Source organism: Pipistrellus hanaki (genome assembly GCF_964339955.1).
Source record: "Pipistrellus hanaki genome assembly, chromosome: 18".
Classification (NCBI taxonomy): Eukaryota; Metazoa; Chordata; class Mammalia; order Chiroptera; family Vespertilionidae; genus Pipistrellus; species Pipistrellus hanaki.
This window is the reverse complement of record NC_140520.1, coordinates 22,025,509-22,047,182: the sequence shown is the minus strand read 5'-3', so window position 1 is coordinate 22,047,182 and position 21,674 is coordinate 22,025,509. Positions and strand designations below refer to the sequence as shown.

General features: G+C 36.6%; 1 protein-coding gene across 2 annotated transcripts; it reads left to right on the top strand.

Annotated features, from left to right (window-relative positions):
• The first annotated feature begins 394 nt into the window (after positions 1-394).
• Positions 395-20,518, top strand: SHCBP1L (SHC binding and spindle associated 1 like). Of its 2 annotated transcripts, XM_084866588.1 has the most exons (10): positions 395-1,068; positions 2,712-2,861; positions 5,778-5,992; positions 7,422-7,508; positions 7,800-8,018; positions 11,892-11,997; positions 14,803-14,956; positions 16,067-16,317; positions 17,127-17,249; positions 18,028-20,518. In XM_084866588.1, the coding sequence occupies exons 1-10, from the start codon at positions 583-585 to the stop codon at positions 18,274-18,276; spliced, it is 2,040 nt and encodes a 679-aa protein (XP_084722714.1). In that variant the 5' UTR covers positions 395-582; the 3' UTR covers positions 18,277-20,518. The 2 variants fall into 2 exon arrangements, with proteins under 2 accessions (XP_084722714.1, XP_084722715.1); XM_084866589.1 differs by lacking the exon at positions 7,800-8,018.
• The last annotated feature ends 1,156 nt before the right edge of the window (positions 20,519-21,674 follow it).

Genomic DNA, 21,674 nt, shown 5'->3' with positions numbered 1-21,674 from the left:
GCCCTCCAACACCTATAGGACGGCCCCACACGCCCCGCCCCCTATCGACGCCCTTCCACACACGCCCCGCCCTCTGACACCTATGAACGGTCCCCTCACGCCCTGCCCCTTCACGAAGCCCCGCCCCTAACCCGCCCTCCGACACCTATAGGATGACCCCACACGCCCCGCCCCCTACCCACGCCCTCCCACACAAGCCCCGCCCTCTGACATTATGAACGGTCCCATCACGCCCCGCCCCTTCACAAAGCCCCGCCCATCACCCACCCTCCGATACCTATAGGACGGCCCCACACGCCACGCCCCCTATCCACGCCCTTCCACACAAGCCCCGCCCCCCGACACCTATAGAAAGGTCCCCCCACGGCCCGCCCCCAGACACTGATCCCCCTCATGTCCCTCCCTAAGCCGCGACCCACAACATCCCTGTGGGCTCCCACACCCCATCCTCAACTCTCGTCGCCGGGACCCCCTCGAGCCCCCGAGCTCGTTGAGGACTCGGAGGGCGCCGCTCGCCCATTGGCCAGCGCGGCGCAGGTGGGAAAGGTGGCCAACGGCTCCGGCTGGTCCTCGGGTGCAGGGATGGCGTCGGAGCCCGGGACTTCGGTGCCTGAGGACTCGGACCGAACCGCGAACTCCGGCGACCGGCGAGGCGAGGCGGCGGTCACCGCGCCCAGCCAGGACTTGGCGGCGGCGGAGATCCTGAAGGGCAGCGCGTCCCCGTCCCCGGTGCGGTCGGTGGTGGCTTCCTCCCGCCCGGTGAAGGGGAAGGCAGGCCGGGAGGCGGCCCGGCGGCGGCTGCAGCTGCTGCCTGCGTCTCAAGCCGAGGACCCCGGAGAGGCGGCCGCGGAGGAGGAGGAAGAGCCCCTTCCGTCCGTGCCCGAGGAAGAGGAGGAGGAGGAGGAGGAGGAGGAGGAAGCGGAGGCGGAGGCGGCGGTGGCGGTGGCGGTGGCGAAGGAGAGGGTGGAGGCGCAGCCACTGCCGCCCGTCTGCGTGTCCCCCTTGCGGGGCATGTGGCGGGAGGAGAAGGTGGCGCTCTTTTGCGACGAGGTGCTGAGGGGCTGCAAGGTGAGGAGGAGGAGGAAAGGGACAGAATCCAGCGCCAGACCCTTGGAGGGGGGTTAGCCGGGGAAGCCGGGTCTACCTCTCAGACTGGTGGGGCACAAAGAAAACTTGCATTTCAAAAAAGTCACATTTACTCAGCATTTATAGGGTTTATACCTTATTAGGTGTGCCCAGGCCCTAACCTAACGGTGTAATAACTTAGATTTCCGGCAAACTGAAAATTCATCAGTTAAGGAGACAGTTCTGGTAGTGTTTTTTCTCTTTTGTTTTTCCTAGAGCTCCTAAAAAATGAAGATAGACTTTATCAATGCCCAGGTATACACCTTAGTTTATTCATTTATTAATGTGCTCACAAACTTAAGGATAAGATTCCTTGGGGTAGCCTTGAATTTTACACTACAATACTAAAAATATTTACAGCCCAAGAATGGTTCCCACATGTCGGTGGAGGGTGTGGAAAGATGTTTTGTATAGAACATATACATATGGTACCTGAGAATACTGAATAGAGCAAATATTGTATGTTTCTGCTTTTTAGGCAGAAGAACTTATGTACCAAGATATTTATTGCAGTGATATTTATAAAAATTAAAAATTAGAAACTGCCTTGGCCAGTGTGGTTCAGTTGGTTGAGTGCTGTGCCATCGAGGTTGCCAATTCCATTCCCTGTCAGGGCACATGCCTGGGTTTCTGGCTCAATCGCCAGTAGAGGGTGTGCAGGAAGCAGCAGATCCATCTCTCCCTCTCATTTCCTCTCTAAAAATTATATATTGTTATAAAAAAATATATATATATATATAATTATATATATATATACATATAATTATATATATAAACTAATTTCCAACTAGGGGCTCAGTAAACTTGTGGATTCATATGTAATGGAAAACTATGCACATGTAAAAATTGTTTTCAAGAACTATAGATATGCTTATGCTATAATGTTAAGTAAAATCAGGAGAGAAAATACTTGATTTATATGTCTGACAAATATATGCATAGAAAAAAGACTGAAAGGAAATACACTAAAATATAAACAATGGTTATATTCTGGCTGCCAAGATTAGGGGTGATATTTTCTGTATTTTTAAAATTTCTCCGTATCTTAATGATATTTTATAATTTGAAAAAAAATTACTTTAAAAAACTTAGAAAACTAGGACAGATTTAATGATCAACTTTAATATTGAGTATTGGAGAAGGGTATGCTTCTTAAAGGCATTGAAAAATGTTTATATAAATTATTGTCATTAATTAAACATGGTCAAATGACTGAGTTTCATTTTAGCTTAGATTATCATCCTTGAAATAGCTGAATTTAATTTAAAAAATCAAATGGGAAAATATTTATTGAATGTTTAATATACTCATTTGCTATACAGAATGGGGTGCTATTTTAAATTTTTACGTACTGAATATATTTTAAATAGTTGTCATTACATCATTAAAATTCAGAAAAAATAACTGTTTTTACATATAATTGTGTTTATATTTTCCATTAAATGTAGATTCAGTTCAAATCTATTATTTCCCAGGTTTTTCATTATTTAAGAGTATATTAATTCTGTTTAAAATATAAATCAGTAAAAATATATATAAATCTTCCAAATATATTTTATTTAATATGTACTTTTTTCTTTTGCTAGGCAGAAGATGCTGATGAGGCTATGAGTAACTACCTATCAGAAAAATTAAAGTTGAAAGAAAAATGGCTTGGAGTCTGGAAGACTAACCCTGAGTTATTCTTTCTGAAATATGAAGAAGCTTCTATTCCTTTTGTTGGTATACTGGTTGAGGTAAATAATTTTGATCTGATCTTTGTTCTTTTGAGTGAAAATATGATCTTATTAACTTGGAGCTTTGAAATATAAACAGAATTTGGCAAAAGTTTACTTATATTTTAAATTTCTAAGCAAACTAGTGTTAAAAGAAGGTAAGAGGGAATGATAGCACCATTTACTTATAAACAGTTATCATTAAATGTAATATAATTTACAATACTGGACAGTATTTAGCCTAAGTTTTAACTGCTCAAGTAATCTAAAAGTAATAAAAAACCTATTTCTTAAAAATTAGTAATTTAGCCTTTAACAAATTTGGGGCTTTTCCCATCATTTCCCTTCTTCATTTATCTCAATAATGATATTTAGTTAGATTCGGAAAGAAAAAATATTGGTCAGAAAATTACTATTATAATTTGAAATTTTATCTTATGAAAAGTACCTTTTAATATAGTATATAATACATCAACTTTCAAGCCTTCATCTGATAATATTTTGCTTTTCTATGCCTATAGGTTAAATATTGTGGCATATTTGATGTCATATATTTGATTCCCTTAAAGGTCAATTATCCCTGTATAGAAATTAACATTTACAATCACAAATGGTACTCCTGCCTCAGACTAAATATTTCAAATCTGTAGTTTTAATCATGAGAAAAACTGGGTTTGCAACTCATAGCATTGCATACTAACTGAAAACAATCCTGTGTTCCATGGAAAATTAAGTTACTGGTTTTTTACAGATAAAGAACAGTCTCTTTTCAAACAGACTACCCTTGCCAAGTTGTATCAAGGCAGACTAACCCCACCGACAGAGGGCTAGTGAGGAGCTTCCCATCCCGTCCCCCTCCGCAGTGTCAGTGTAGACCACATGGGAAACCTGGACTGCCACCTTACCAGTAAGGAGAGACTCCAGTCATCCCTGCCAAGGCGGTGTCAGAAAAGGGCTAGTAGAGAATCAGGACTTTCACCCCCTCCTCCCAGTGCTGTCAGGGGAGGCATGGGGGAGCAGTAATGAGGTGCTCCTCTCTCCCCCAGCCAGAGTGCTGGTATCAGTGGAGGCCTAATGGGGAACCTGAACTCCCACCTCTGACAGCAGTAACATCACCCCCTCCCCACCCCAACTGAAGAACCTGGACTTCCATCCTCACTAGGCAGACCCAAGGTGGCAACCCCCTTTTTGTGCCAGATTGATGTCAGAAGAGGACTGATGAAAGATTTAAATAGCACAGTACTCAAAACATCCAGGTTTCAATAGAAAATCACTTGTCATCACTTCTAAGAACCAGGGAGATCTTAACTGGAATAAACAATAAGCACGAACACCAAGATGATGCAGATGTTAGAATTTTCTGACAAGGATTTTAAAGCAGTCATCAAAATATGCGTCAGTGAGCAATTCTGAATGCACATGAAACAAATGAAATAACCATCTCAGCAAAGAACAGAGTCTCTGGAAATAAATGAATGACACCCTAGCTGCTTCTTGAATACAAACAGAAAGGCATATCCCTCAGGCATGAAAACTAGAAGATTTTTCTATGAATCCACTCAAAAGACCTAAAGATATGGACATATGGAGTTCTCATGGAAAGAGCCTGAGTAGAACATAAGAGTAGAAAAAAAGATATTTTCAATTACATGAGATCTCAAAGTTATGTCCAATGTACCCCTTAGGAAGTTAAGGAAGTAAATCAAGAAATATGAAGACATCCAGCTGGGACCGGTTTTGCTCAGTGGATAGAGCGTCGGCTTGGGGACTGAAGGGTCCTGGGTTCGATTCCGGTCGAGGGCATGTACCTTGGTTGTGGGCATATCCCCAGTGGGGGGTGTGTAAGAGGAAGCTGATCGATGACTCTCTCTCATCGATGTTTCTAGCTCTCTATCTCTCTCCCTTCCTCTCTGTACAAAATCAATAAAATATATTTATATATATAAAAAAAAAAGACATTCAATACAAAATACAGAGAGGCTAGCCTAAGAGAGAAGCAAAGGGAATTACAAGAATGATAGCGAAGAGATAGCAGATATAAAAGTAGTAGGTCTTAGTGCCAGTTCAGATTGGAACTGGTGGAAGAACTCTGGAAAGGAGTGCTTCAAGAAAATGAAACTGCTATTTTGAACATATTGAAAGGAGATGTACACAACTCAGGAATTTGGGGTTAAATTAATGAAAGGCTCACAGAAAACAACAAAACTCCCTATCCCCCCCAAAAAAAACAACAACAACAAAACCCACCCTATTATTGACTCCTGAGAAAACAAGTTTGTTCAGGAAAGGAAAATGAATCAGCTTACACTGTATGGTCACCTGTGAATGGCATTTTAAACACTAAGCTTTAACCACATTGGTAGTTGGAGGACCAGGAGAGTGGGTATATGTGTTGGGGATGAGGGAAAATGAATGAGACTACTAAGCCCAGTGAGCATGGCTCAGTGGTTAAGTGTTGATCTATGAACCAGGAGGTTATGATTCAATTTCTGGTCAGGGCACATGCTTGGTTGCAGGCTTGATTCCCAGGGGGAGTGCAGGAGGCAGCAGATCAATGATTCTCATCATTGATGTTTCTTTCTCTCCCTCTTCCTGCTCTGAAATAATTTAAAATTTATTTTAAAAATAAAGAAGTGATTAGATTCTGATCTATAGTCAGGGGTCAATATATAATGCCAAAAACTGAAACAAAACAAAGTGGCAATATGAAGATATTATTTTTTTAAAAAGTAAATGTCAAAATAATCAGCTAAAAAAATTACAAGTGTTTGTCTCTGAGGAATAAAAATTAGAGGATTAAGAACTAGAGGGTGGTGGGAGATTATAAAGAAATTATATTTTTATAACAAACCTATACAGCCATTTGATTCTAAAATATATGCATGTATAATACCAATTTAAGAAATCAAAACTAAAATTTTAAAATATTTATTTTAGGCAACTTGTACACCACGCCAGAGCTCATCATCTTGTTTCAGAGTGACTGTTTCTGTTGCTGAGCCTTTTTCTTCTAATATTGCAAATATTCCTAGGAATTTGGTTAATGAGGTTTTAGAAGAACTAGAGCATAGTGTGCCTCTCTTGGAAGTATACCCTGTTGAAGGACAAGATTCCGAAATACATGATATTGCTTTGGCCTTGGAAGTTGTAAGGTATTAAAGCTTTTTACTTCTTAAAGTTAAAATTATCATAGCCAATATTTTAGTTTAATATGTAAATTTTGTTCATACAAGCACTTTGAATATTTATTGTTTTAATTTTACTCACTTAATTCAATTTATCTATTTTTAATGAACATATGTGTAACTCTTAATTAAAACATTCTCTTGTGAAGTATTATATACGGGCAATAAACATTTACTATTTTCAACTTTGCATTTTACAAAAATTGAATTAAAGAATTCTAGCAATAAGTTATAAGTTCTGTTCATATTTAAACATCTTAAATACATCGCCGAGACCGGTTTGGCTCAATGTATAGAGAGTCAGCTTAGGGACTCAAAGGTCCCGGGTTCGATTCCGGTCAAGGGCATGTACCTTGGTTGCAGGCATATCCCCAGTAGGGGGTGTGCAAGAGGCAGCTGATCGATGACTCTCTCTCATTGATGTTTCTAACTCTTTATATCTCTCCCTTCCTCTCTGCACAAAATCAATAAAATATATTTTAAAATAAATAAATAAACATCTTAAATACATCAGATTTCATTTTTTTCACATTTAAGGGCATTACAAATACTCGATGTCATTCACATTATGATTGCTTCTTACAACTGATACAATTTGAGAGAAGCCATTCATAAACTTACTATAGATGAGGGCATGTTTCTGTTTTTCTCATGCATTTCTGCTTTCAATATACAAATTTGATGATATCTTAAGTATTACTTTTTTTGGTGAATAAAATAACCCAAATCTATGAAATCTGAAACATGAAATTTATAATTCCACTTCAAGAAACATTATCTGTAGTAACCTAAAATATAATACAGATAAAATTTTTAAAGTTTACCTTTATTAGTAGTTCATTGAAATGTCATTTAAAAATATTTTTCTGCCTTGGCAGCGTGACTCACTTGGTTGGAGCATCCTTCTTCTTCTTCTTTTTTTTTTTTTTTTAAATATATTTTATTGATTTTTCACAGAGAGGAAGGGAGAGGGATAGAGAGTTAGAAACATCGATGAGAGATAGACATCGATCAGCTGCCTCCTGCACATCCCTTACTAGGGATGTGCCCGCAACCAAGGTACATGCCCTTGACCGGAATCGAACCCAGGACCCTTCAGTCCGCAGGCCGACGCTCTATCCACTGAGCCAAACCGGCTTTGGCTGGAGCATCCTTCTTATACCTAAGGGTTTCTGTTCTCTATCAGGGTACATGCCTGTCTAATAACCAATTGATATCTCTCTCTCCCCTTTCCTCAAAAATCAATAAAAAGCATGTCCTTGAATGAGGAAAAAAATATTTTCTTTCTTAACAGTTAAAATTCATGTAAAGAATTTTTACATCAGAATGCCTTTTTAATTCTAAATGTGGTACTCACTGTTTTTGATCACTTTCCTCTTAATTTGATTTATTTTAGGTTTTTTTATGATTTCCTTTGGAGAGACTGGGATGACGAAGAACATTGTGAAAATTATACTGCTTTGATTGAAGAAAGAATTAATTTGTAAGTATACTTAAAAACTTGTTCAGGCCCTAGCTGACTTGGCTCAGTGGATAGAACATCGGGCCTGTGGACTGAAGGATCCAGGGTTTGGTTCTAGTCAAGGACATATGCCTGGGTTGTGGCCTTGATCCCCAGAAGGGGGCAATCAGGAGGCAGCTGATCAATGATTCTCTCTTATGTTTCCGTCTCTCTCTCCCTCGCCCTTTCTCTCTGAAATCAATAAAAATATATTTAAAAAAAAATTTGCTCAGCACATTATATAAGCATTGAAATTATATTGATGCTTTTCAGGTGGTGTGATATACAAGATGGAACAATACCTGGTCCTATAGCACAACGTTTCAAAAAAACTTTGGAGAAATATAAAAACAAGCGTGTCGAGCTCATTGAGTATCAGAACAATATTAAAGAGGATCCCTCTGCAGCAGAGGCTGTCGAATGTTGGAAAAAATACTACGAGATAGTAATGCTCTGTGAATTATTGAAAATGTGGGAAGATTTACGCCTCCGGTAATACTTCGTTCTATTTTATTTTATTCTATTTTAATATGTTCTTATTTCAGAGAGAGGAAGGGAGAGGGAAAGAGAGAACCATCAATAATGACATAGAATGATTCTGTCCTCCTGTACACTCCCTACTGAGGAGGAGCCTGAAACCTGGGCATGTGCTCTGACCAGGAATCAAACCCGATCTCCTGGTTCATGGGTCGATGCTCAACCACGGAGCCACACTGGCCAGGCAGTTTGCTGTATATTAAATGGAAACAATTTGGCTGCCTCATAATTTCAGCTTTTCTAACCAACATAAGTTGGTAAGTTGTTTTTGATAAATAAAACAATGTAGATTTAATCAGCATAATTCTCCTCTATAATACTTCCAAATGTGTTTAAGTATTTTTACATTTTATGCAGCAAAAAATATATATGTCTGTCTTTTCTTTGTTTTTAAAAGAGGGGAAACAGGAATTCTTGCTCATAGTCTCCAAATTAATAGAAAATCTTGGAGTCAAAGAACTTCTATTTCATACAAAATTGTTAAATCTCTTTTTGTGTGTTCTACCTTTATTCATTCTTTGCTTTAGGAATTCTGAGCCATATTTTACTTACCTAACTGTGAACTGTGAGCCTAATCTTTCCTTTTGTATTTTCTCTCAAATTTGACCTGTTTTATAATCACTAAGAATCCCATTCCAGTGCTTACATTTTTATGTTTCCTTGTTATTGGGGTTCCTGTGATAAAACCTTGGGGATACTTTGTGGGATTCCTGTGTAGCAAAACCTTGGGGTTACTTTGGGAAATCAATATGGATATGATTTTTAAAATCCACTGATCTAGAAATGCAGCTTTAACAAAAGTTGAATTTGAATACAAGTTATCATCATTAGACTTGAGATTCCAAGGGCATAGGGCAACACAGAGTTCTCTATAATCACAGATAATCTAATGCTCTGGTGGAATGAGTTAATTAATCAAACCCTTCCATAGATAACAATTATAAAATCTGGACAAAATTTATTAAAAGTATCAACTATTTTAAGGCACTATGAAATGACCAAAAGCAGGCAGCAACCAGAAAAGTTTATCCTTGAAATGGATTTAACCTTGGAATGGGTAAAAAATTGAAATTTGTGGCTTTTTGGTCTGAGAGTAATCACCAATTCTCATAGCTCTGGCAGCAAAAAATGCAGTGTTTGAAAGTGACAAAGGACAGAGTTGAGGGCTAGCAAAGCACCTGGAAACTCAGGTGGGGTATCCAGAAAATAAAAGAGGTGCAAAAGGGGATCCACAAATTGAGCATAAGCTTTGCCATTTCAAATTCTTGGTTGACCTCTAAACTATGCTAGCATTGGTGAGACAGAGAAATGCTAAAAAAAAGGAACCTGGAAATTGAGAAAACTAAATAGAGATACCAGCTGCTGAGTTCTTCAAAGTTTGCATTCTGGGACCAGGCAAATTAAAACTGCCTCGCACATAGAATACAAGACTAACAATCCTCAGAAAAGCTACACAGTGTCCCAAATCTCTAGTTCAACCAAAATTAATAGACATGCAATGAAACCAGAATGTTAGCTCATACTCGGGAGAAAAAAAGACAGTTAATAGAAACTGACTTTTAGGGGACCAGATGTTGGATTTATCAGACTTCAAAACAGCTATTGTAAATATGTTTAAAGAATTAAAGAAAAACATGATTACAGAATGAGAGGAAAATATGGTGTTAATAAGTACATGGAAAATCTCAACAGAGAGGGAAACTATGTTAAGAGAACCAAGGATCTCCAGATTCAGCTCAGACATGTTACCATGCTCACAACAAGAAAAAGGATTTCACACAAATTATCTCACAGTGAACCATAGGCCCACATGGAAAACAGTACTATAAGACTTTTAGAATAAAACACAGGCAGAAACCTAGGTGACCTTGGGTTTGGCAATGTTTTTAGATACAACATTGAGTATGACAGGAATTTTCTATATCTTGATCATTGTGATTTTAGTTAAATTTGGGTATGCACCTATGAAAGCTCAAGGATGATTCACTTAAAATGAGTGTATGTTGTGTAATTATACCCTAATATATTCAATTAAAAACCACTGATATATACGCTTGTTGTTAAAATTAGGATTGTATGACCTATGTCCTGAGTATTGGATGCTTTATTCTTTGAGCAACTAGTAATCGGGTATATGGTGCAAAAATGTATGAGTAGTTCCTTTCTCAATATCTAAGCCACTTACTTAAGTAGGTATAAAAATGCTGACTGGGTTTGATTTTGAAATATTAAATGAAACTTTTGCTTTAGAGCATATTGCTAATATGTTGAATTCAAAATTTAGTAACTTGCATGACAAATTCTTAGATCCAGTTTCCTGAAAATTTAAGCTTCACAAAAATATTTGATAATTGCAATAAACCTGAAAAATACTGGTACTAAAGCTGCATCCCATTTAGCATCAAGCAACAAAGTGCTACAGAAAACCCAAATGTTTATACCTAATGAGATTAATGGCATATCAACATCTGTTGGAAAAGGAGTGTCCCTTCGGCTGACAGGAACGATAAAAGTGACATTCAAATTTTTTTTTTATTTCTCTTGATGACACATAAATGAAATTAAGAGATAGAACATAGGAACTATAAAGGAAAAAGGACAAAAGTAATTAGAAGTGTTGAGTAGCAAACAATATAACAACAACTAAGAGAAAAGCTAGAACTGTTCTCGGAGGCAACAGGCAACTATTTCTATGGAGACCCTATGCTCTGAAACAAAAGCTGTTAATTGAATATAGTATCTGAAATTAAACACACCCTAAAACATTCTTATGCCTCAGTATCAAAGGCATAACCCACCTCTGCTCTGTGCAGTGGATTATGATAGTACAATCAGGAAAAATGTCTACTGTAATGAGAAATTGAAGGGAGTGAGGTATTAACTGTAGTTGGATACATGCAGATTTCAGGTACAAACCATTAAAATGAAAAAATTTGAGTTCAAGGGTTTAAACCAGTGATTCCCAAAGTGGTCTATATCGACCCCCAGGGGTCTATGACAACCTGCAAGGGGTCTACGTCAGCGAAAAAAAAATTTGGGGGTCCATGAAATGAAAATGGGGGTCCACGATAGTGGATCTCAACATACACTGATAGTACCTATTTACTTACATCATATTATCTTATAATATAAAAACATATACATTATTTATAAAAGTACCTATGAAGTAAAAAATTTATTATATATGTTTATAAAATTGTGTAAGTTGTAGGATAAAAACCTGCACATAACGATATACCAGTATCATCTTGTTACAAGCATACGCGCAGTAAACATTCTTGCCAATTTTTGTCTCAAAGCTTCGCGAACTTGCACCGACTTGTTCAATTCGTCACTTTATAAATATGAATGTGAGAAAAATACGTTCATTCGTTTCCTGAATCTTGAATAGGAAAGTGCTGAGAAAATATTTAAAAAAATATAAACTGGTAGTTTATCATACAAATTATAGTGAATCAGTGTTATTTTGTTTGAGAATGCCGGAGAAAAGTAGGTACATTATTTTTTATTAAATTTTAACACTAAACTTCACTACAGTTAGAAATTTACAAAAAAATCAATATCAGGTAAGTAGGGGGTCTACCCAAAACCGAAAAACATGGCAAGGGGTCTACGGCACAAACAAGTTTGGGAACCTCTGGTTTAAACACTCAGTTATCTAATGAATATTTTAATCATTATTCTCAAATTGCTCATTGCTCTCAAGGAGCTCGAAATTAGTGAAACCTTTTTCTCCAAGATGCTTAGTGTCTAGTTTTTATTTTCTAAGCAAGTCTAGGTTGAATCTTTTTTCATTGTTAATTTAATCATAAATATTTTAAACTCTAGAATCCATGGACCTTTTTTCCCAAGAATTCTGAGGCGTAGGAAAGGAAAAAGAGATTTTGGAAAGACTATAACACATATTGTAGCAAAAGTGATGACTACTGACATGGTAAGAAATACACTTCATTCTTACTTGTTCATTTAAGTTTAGCTGTGTATAATCAGAAAAGCAGCACTTGGAAGGTAGGGTTCTTGCCTGACTCAGGAATGCCATGTTTCCATTATATCCAGCTTAGTGAGTGGCATTTATAAGTACTAAATGAATCAATGTCAATAATTATTTGCTGAGAACTAACCTTTGTTGTCAGGCACTATGCTAGTAGTATAAAAAGGATGGGAACCTTTGTAATAATATGAACAATAAAGATTGATTTTTAAAAAAAAATAAAAAGGATGGGAAACAAATATGAGAAAGCCTGCAAATGAGGAAGATACAGCGTTGAACCAGACCCACACATCACACATTGTATAAGTTTGAATGTAGTGGAGATATGAACAAGAAGGCAATTACAACAAAGAATGATACATGCTATGACATGTGTATGTACAGGGTGCATATAGGATGAGCACATAAGCCTGAATTAGCAAGTCTGGAAACGCTGACTGGGAGAAATAACTCAGTTGAAACCTAAATAAAGAATACTATAAATTTAAGAAGCCAAAGAGGGGAAAATGTTCTAAGTCTAAAAGTAAATATTTCCATCTCAACCTCTCAGTAGCATTTCACAGCTATCTCCTGGAAACATTCTTTTTTGTTGTCTTGTTACTATACTTCCCTGGTTCTCATACTTTCTAGATGCTTCCCTCTCCTCCTATATGTCCTTTAAATGCTTGGTACTTTTGCTGCATGGTATTATCCCTAAGTGATTTAACTGATCTCTATCTGATCAGTTATATATACTGATAACTGGGAATGTGTCCACTGCCCAGTGCTCATCACCACTCTATCTCAAAAGTACTTCAACTCAACTGTCCACAATTAAATACATGACCTTCTTCATTGACTTTACATTCTAGAATTCCCTGTTCGAGTTAATGGTTCCACTACCTACCCAGTTGCTCGTTATAATTTTCTGAGTTATCCTAAACCTCTTCACCTCCGTGCATCTATCCACTTTGGTGTAATACAACATTCTTTCAGTCGCTGCACATCCTCAGCCCTCAACATACACATCATGTCCAGCCCTTCACAGCCTTCCAGAGTACATTAGACAGCTGTGTACTACCGTGTTTCCCCGAAAATAAGACATCCTCCAAAAATAAGACCTACTTACAGGTTTCCTTCTGAGTGAAATATAAGGCATCCCCCCAAAATAAGACACCCCCCCCCCCCAGGCTAAACATGAGAGATTTGGTCCACTGATTCTAAAAGAAATGGAGTCACAAGAAATTCACCAGGAAATTCAGGAATTGGATTGTTATGATGATGTTCCAGAAGATGATATGATTGTCTCTGAATAAATGAGTAAATTCTTGATACTGTAGGATTCAGTTTGTCTGGTTTGTGTTGACAACTACCGTACTACCGTACCATATACAGGTAATAAATTTCCTTTATTTTCATTTAACAACAAATGTGTACCATATTCTTCTTCTTGGAAAAATAAGACATCCCTTGAAAATAAGACCTAGCACATTTTTGGGAGCAAAAATTAATATAAGACACTGTCTTATTTTCGGGGAAACATGGTTATCACAGCACCCTGCCCTTCCCCTTACTGGCACTTTCCCTTATCACGACTGTTCAATACTTTTTTTTGGCCTCTTAACTAGAATATGAGCTTCTTGAGAGCAAAGGGTATATATTTACCATACATCCCCCACTTCACATCATGCTTGGCATAGGTGCCCAACTAATTGTTTTGGTTAAATAAATGAGTGCATGTCTGACAGAGTACAGTGTGTATGAGAAACAGAGAAGTGATTTAAGTAAAAATGAGGCATCACCCTGGCCATTGTCCTCAGTGGTCAGAGCATCAGCCTGCACCCCGAAGGATTATGAGATCTATTTAAGATCTAGTTAAGGGCATGTACCTGGGTTGCAGGCTCAATCCCAGGCCCTGGTCTGGACATGTGTGGGAGGCAACCAGTCAATGTGATTCTCTCACATTGATGTTTCTTTCTCTTTCTCTCTAACCCCTGCCTTCTTTCACTCTTTCTAAAATCAAGTGAAAAAAATATTGCAGATTAACCAAAAATTTCAATTAAAAAAGAAAATGAGGCCATTAGGTGAGTCCTAACCTACTCCTATTAAGATATATGAATGATACTGCCATTCCTATTGGAAAAAGAATAGGTATTTTCTGAGTATATTTCCAGCTTCCAAATTTTATTTTAAATGTCCTCACTCTAGAAGGTGCTAGAATGAAGCCCTCTACCCTTTTCTACCCAAGTGAAAATTTCTAGTACTTTTTTTAGTCCTATGATTTAATATGTAAGATTTTGTGGATTTATCAAACTATAAGGTCAGTTCGAGTTAGAAGTATACTGGAAAGGTATCTGGTATCATAAAGACCTGGATCTAAAGCTTAGATTTTACTGCTAACTCTACCAGTATATCCTTGGGCAAACCATTTAAACTGAGTTTCCACTTCCTGAACCTTTTAAAGCGATAATAGTTCACCTCAAAGAACTATTGTGAAGTTTAGGAGGTAACAGGTAAAATTCTAAATATGATTTTGAACACACACTAGTATTTTTAAAATTATTAGTGATCATAAAGAAAATCTAATTTTATCACTCCTTTAAATGATGGACTAATACTTTGAGCATTTAACAAACATAATAAATACTTATAATAATTCAAGTACTTCCTATACAAGAAAAGTTTTGGGAAAAGCACTTACCAGTAAGTTAACTGATTAAAATGACCTCAGTTTAACCTGTTGAAGGTGTGCTGCTTTATTCTTTTCAGGTAAAGGACTTATCTTCAGACACATTTCTGCAACAGCATGATGATTTGGATTTGGCTCTGGATAGTTGTTATAGTGGAGATACAGTAGTTATTTTCCCAGGAGAATATCAAGCTGTCAATCTTGCTTTATTGACTGATGACATCATTATAAAGGGTTAGCAGGGCTTCCTTTGCATTTTTATAGCAATGTGTTACTAGGCAAATTGTATATTGCAAGCATGGTTAATGAAATTACTAGAAATTAGAACACAGGTTTATTTTTCACAAAAATCCCTTATGTGCCTTTTTTTACAATTAAGATTTTTCTCACCTGTCATGTGTATATTGCCTGTACAGATGACCTTTCCTGGACATACTGTACCAGAGCAAGACAATGAGACTTCTTCCCCATGCTAATGAAAACCTATTGGCAGTATTTTCTGTTAGGACCATCTATATTTTTGTTAAACTTTCATCTATCTCTTCTGCACTTGATATCACTTTTGTGGGAAAGCTCAAATGTAAGGCTATATTAAGAATTTTCTTTAAAAGGTTAATTCACATGCAAACTTATTAAAATAGTAGAAAAGCAGAGCATACTAAATTTTTCTTAAGGGTCTGAATAAGTAACTTTATTATGCCCTTTTATATTGAAGCACGCATATTCCCATTGTCTGGCCAAAAGAACGGAACAGGTGATTTAAAAGTTGCCTATCTACATAAAATTTTCACTAGATATTGATGACTGTAATCAGTAGTATTTTGCTGAAAATTACTACTGGATAATAAAGATATTTGTAATTTTAAAAATTTGTAGCCTTCTTGAAGATACAACCCTTATTTTTGGATTGATATTTAAATTTAAATTGCTTTGACTATTCCAGAGCAAAATTATGGATATGATTAATCTTACAACTTAATTCAAGAGTCTCTGCCAGTCCTTTTAAATATAATTTATTATGGTTTTTAAAATAGATTATGGTAAGATACTTTTTGAGGCTTAAACATTTTGTATGTAGAGAATTACTGATTATATAACTTAGGGAAATATGTAGTGCAATGAGTATGTTAAAGATAAAGGTAGATTTAGATTTGATTTTAATCCCAGAATCTGGCATCAAAATGACAGATTACATTATAGATAAGTATCTAATTTTAATTACTGAATAACCACATATCATTTATTAAAAATGTGAAAATCTTGGTAATAGCAAGTATTATTAACAAAGGGCTTTTGACTTTGGGACTACTAATTTAATTATGTCTCTTTGTTCCAATGATTTAGGAGTTGGAAAGAGAGAAGAAATTATGATTACTTCTGAACCTTCTCATGACAGTTTTGTGGTATCCAAAGCTGCTAATGTGAAACTAATGCACCTATCTTTGATACAACAAGGAACAGTGGATGGCATTGTGGTGGTGGAGTCTGGTCACATGACTCTGGAGAACTGTTTATTAAAATGTGAAGGAACAGGAGTGTGTGTTCTTACAGGGGCTTCTTTGACAATTAAGGACAGTGAAATAATCGGTGCCCAGGTATTTCATTTTAAAACTGTTGCTTTCTATGACTATATATATAACTTTGAATGTGCTTAGTATGCAAAGAAAGGGTAACAATTACTTAATCTTTGAATTATTAAGCTTAGAAGCTGATGAAAATAAAAATAAGGATCAGTACAAGATAGCATACTTAAGAAAAGTGAACTAAGTTCAAAGTAATGAATTACTTTGTGTTAAGTGATTTTTTTAAAATGTAGGAATCAGTGGCTATAAAACAGATTATGAATCAGTTATCTGATAGTTTATTTAAAAAATAATAATACTCATAAGCTCTTAGACATTGCTGTAAGATATGTGGTTAGTTGTAACAACTTGAGTCTTCAAGTAACAACCACAAAGATCATTAAAGGACTAGAAAATTTAATGAGAAGATTAAAAGGAAGCAGAAATCTAAGAGGACTTTTCCATTAACATAAGTCAATAGATTTTAGCAGCATTATGAGGGATTTAGTAGGGTATATATAAGTAAATTTTTACAACTGAAAAGAATTGCTTAAAGAAACTTCTGACTCCCTTCTAGAGATTTTGAGTGGGAGAGCAACGTAATAGACTACGACTTCAATCTTCTTTCTAGGCCTAAGATTTTCTTAGCACAAATAAGAGGTTTATTTCCCCCTTTTAAAAACATCTACACAATAAATTGTTGCTTGCACTATTGTGTATTGTGCTTAGATTGCTAATATGGGATTACAATTTTGAATTTTTTTTTTTCAATTTTGAAATTTAAAGGAAATTTTGGAGAGAAATGTGTTTTACTGACTGTTGTGTTTGCTTTGCATTGACAGGGTGCTGGTGTTGAACTGTATCCTGGCAGCACAGCCATTCTGGAAAGGAATGAAATTCATCACTGTAATAACTTCAGAACCAATGACAGTTCAAAAAGCATCTTAGGTGGTGTTAATATGAAGGTATTCTTATATTCCTTAATATAGAATTATGAGAATGATAATTAGAAAGATACTAAAATATTATTTTTAGGATTAAGATTTAGTCTAAATGTTATTACTGATTTGGAAAAGAATAATATAATTAAGATATGGCTTAAATGATGGCTGATAGGAAACAATTTTAGTCTTATAATTTAATAATTTCAACTTGAATTTTAGCAAGTAACTTCAAATATGAGAAAGTGGATGAGTTTGATCTTATGAAAATATTTTTAATCTTTCAGTGAGCGTATGCATAATACATTTAGAAAAGTAAAGCAAGAGAATAATAAATATATTAAGAAATATTTTATCTTTCAAATTTTGTAAAATAAATCAACTAATGGCAATAATTTATAAGAGAAATGCCTTCGCATTCCTATAAATTCTACCTTCTAGAGCCCTCTCTAGACCTGTGTAGCTAATGAAGTTTTTACATAGAAATCTAGTTTACCTATCAATTGAAATTTTCATGTTTAGCATATTAAAAGCTTCATGGCATTGATGTAACCCCATCTAGAATCATTTATCTTTACCAATAACTGATAAAAAATAAGTTAAAAACCTCATTTAATGTTTCCTCATCAAACTTTTTTGTAGTTAATATTACATTAACCCAGTGAGGAAAATAATTTGTTCAAAACTGAGATTCAGTTGTCTAAATGTATACACCCAAGAATAAGATCTAGAGTTTATGACACATTCATTATTCATATTATAGAAATGATTGAAAAACTAATTTCTTTGAATACTTTAACAGGTTCTTCCTGCACCCAAATTGAAGATGACTAATAATCATATTTACAACAACAATGGCTATGGAGTAAGCATTCTTCCACCAACAGAACAGTTTTTTATTGTAGCAGAACCTTGCAACAAAGGGGCTGCTTCAGGAGACAAAAAAGATGAAAATAAGCTCTCCAAAGTAATGCAAAATCTGAATCTGGAAATGAATGATAATAAAATGGAAGCAAACTTAAAGGGGGATATCAGAATAGCCACAAGTTAAAGCACTGGGTTTATGTTCAAGTTTTATATTTAAGAGAGTTTAATAAATCTCATCTCCCACATAAATGGTAATTCTAATTAAATTCAACTTATTTAATTAAAAACATTTAAACATGTTAATGTTTTCATCGAATGATTCATTGTAAAATTTTTGTTGGCTGTCATGGTTCAGGGGTTGAGTATTGACCTATGAACCAGGAAGTTATAGTTCAATTCCCAGTCAGGGCATATGCCAGGGCTGCGGGCAAGCCCCAGTATGGGCAGAAGGCAGCCAATTGATTATCTCTCATCACTGATGTTTCTATCTCGCTCTCTCCTTCTCTGAAGTCAATTTAAAAAATATATTTAAGAAAAAGAATTTTTAAAATGCTTTGAAATATAACTCACAAATCACAAAATTCATTCTTTCGGGTATTTAATTCAGTGATATTCAGTATATTCTTAGTAAGAGGTATATGGTAGCACCATCACTGCTAATTCCAAAATAAATGTGGTTTTAAACATTGCTTTTAATACTTAGTCCAGTAAGAAGCATTATGTTCTATGTGGAGAATGTTAATTTTACAGTTAATTCCTGATTCATTCTGTTGTGTGTTAGTAACTGGAATAAAGTAAGATGGCCCCATAGGATCAGGTTCAACTGCAGGAAACAAACACTATAATGATGTATTTCTCCCTCACATTCAGTAAGTCCAGAGGTATCAGTACCGGGTTAGGAGATATGCCATTGGGCTACTTAGCGTAGGGCTGTAGGGGTTTCATGCTAGAAATTCAAGTTTCTTCTATTTTGTTTTACAATCATATGGTGTTTCCATTCAAATTCACATGGTCTAACATAGCAATGGTTCCCAAGCCATTATGCCAAAATTCCAGCTAAGCAGAAGGGATAGTGCCTAATAAAGCTGCATACATTGTTACAACTGCATTCTTCTCTGGCTAGAATCTAATATGGCTATACCTAATTGCAAATGAAGGTGGGAAATCTTTGTGTTCTCTAAAAAAAAAAAAAAATTTAAAGAAGGGGGAGGGGGTTATTTCTAATTAGTCTTTTCTACAAAGCAAAACATACTGACTTTAAGATATAAAAGGAAATAAGCACTCAGGCTCAAATACTTAAATGTTTCCTTCCTCTATTTGCTTTTCACTTTGTGTTATCTGAGAATCTGCTGAGGCCGGGTTGAATAAGGCAGTTGTTCAGTATTTCGTTGAATAGTCTTTTTTAAAAAACATAAGGTCCTGTTAGCTGGGTGCCATATAATTCGGGGATTGCCCATGGAGGTCCTAAATAATCTTTCAATAATGAATATGCTAAGTGGGGAATTTTCCTTTCCAGGCCTCTTCCTCCACCTTCATTTTTGGCTTTAGGAAAAGTAGGTCATAGAAAGAGACAGGATCTTTTGAACATGAGCAGAAAGCAATAGCCTTGTGTGAGCAAACTTGTCACTCATCGGTCATCTACCTCCTTCCTGTTGCTGCCAACTAATCTTTTCCCAGCCTTCGGAAGTTTTTCCTATTCTCACATTCCTAAGGCATGCGCAAAGCCTAAGATTTTCTAAATTTGATCTTTCATAAATATTTTTATCTCCTTCCTTAACCTTCCCATCCCTTTTCCCCTCCATCCTAACAAATGACCACAAATTGAGTCAAGTAAAACTCATTAAGTTCTGTAGATTGAGGTCTGACATGGGTCCCACTGGGCTAAAATCTGTTTTGCGGTTGTATTCCTTTCTTGATGCTCTAAAGGAAAGTGTTTTCTTGCTCATTTGGGGGTTGGTAGAACTCACTTCCCTGCAGTTTTAGGATTGAAATGTTCCCCTGACAGTTGTCAGCAAAAGGCTGTTCCCAGCCTCCAGTGGGCAACTGCATTCCTTGGATCATGACCTCCTCCATCTTCAAAGCAGCAACAATGGATTGCATCTCTTTCATGTTTTGAACTTCACTTGCCTCTTCAGTATCATCTCCCGACCCACTCCTATCTCCCTCTTCCACTTTTAAGAACTTACATGAACCTGGATAATTTTCCCAAACTCAAGTTCTTAACTTTAATCACATCTGTAATGTCCCTGTGAAATCTAAGATGTGGATATCTTGGGTGGTGGTATTCTGCCTACCACCTACCTTCACCAATTTTCCAGGTTAAGGTAAGAAAAATCCTAATTCTACTCAAAAGGGATTTAAGAAGTTTCCTCCACCAGGACCTGATATCTAATGCATATCTTTTGTACATTTATTTTTTAAAATATATTTTATTGATTTTTCACAGAGTGGAAGAGAGAGGGATAGTTAGAAACATCGACGAGAGAGAATCATCGATCAGCTGCCTCTCGCACACCCCCTACCGAGGATGTGCCCGCAACCAAGGTATTGTACATGCCCTTGCCCGGAATCGAACCCGGGACCTTTCAGTCCGCAGGCCGACGCTCTATCCACTGAGCCAAACCGGTCTCAGCTCTTTTGTACATTTAAAAGAAATTTAATTTAGTACCTCAAGGAGAGATGGTTCTGTATTTCTGTTGTCCTTCCCATGTGTGCACACAAGGCTTTCCCACTATAAATTTCTTAGAATACAGGTACTGGGTCTTAGTAACCATTACTTCCTATGTTGTACTGTGTATTGCCAACTAGGAACTGTCAAATAGTCTCTGCCTATGCAAAAGACTGAAATAAGATTTATGATCCAGGACTTGGAAGGACATTTCATTACAGTTGCTGGGGATGGAAATGCTAGGATCCTAGAGATGAAGAAGACAGATCGAGATTAGGAGTGGCCTTGGTGTGGATGGAAAGGTAGTGCCTTCTGTAGGGGACAGGGCAGTGGAGTGGAGATCTCCTTCATTGCCTTGCCAGCAGCAGGAGGGCACAGCCTCATTTGAAGTGCAGAATGGAAGACATATCACTAGAACCACTTTTCAGTTTATGAACTAGAATCAGTTATTGGTCCTCAACAGCACAAGGTACAAGAGATGCTATGATTAGTAGAGCAAGTTGAGACACCCAAGTTGGGAACTGAATGTATATTATCTTATAAATTTAATGGTTATAACCAGAAAGCAAAAAATTTGCCTAAATATAAACTTTATTCAAAGAGTTTTGTGCGTTTTAAATTCTAATTAAAATTATTAATTTTTACACTGTAAAATAACTTAGAAAAGATAATGCTGATAATGCCTTAGGTTTTTCAAAAAATGAAACAGGAAAAAGCCAAATGCTCAGGCCTACCTAGGTTAGTAGTCTTACTCAGATGCAGAGGTCTACGTGAATAGTGTACTGGCAAGTGTTTGTTGCTAGAGAGAGAACTCCACTCCAAGGCTAATTATTCTACTACAAATGATAATATCACTCGATGTACTTTTGAAACAGTAGTTTGTCCTCTAATGTTTTAAACTAACATATAACTGG

Bases quoted from the DNA above. Each gene is read 5' to 3' on its own strand.
- SHCBP1L (XM_084866588.1), top strand. From the start codon at position 583: ATGGCGTCGGAGCCCGGGACTTCGGTGCCTGAGGACTCGGACCGAACC. The intron at 5,993-7,421 runs GTATTAAAGCTT...GATTTATTTTAG, and splicing joins TTGGCCTTGGAAGTTGTAAG to GTTTTTTTATGATTTCCTTT. The intron at 7,509-7,799 runs GTAAGTATACTT...GATGCTTTTCAG, and splicing joins ATTGAAGAAAGAATTAATTT to GTGGTGTGATATACAAGATG.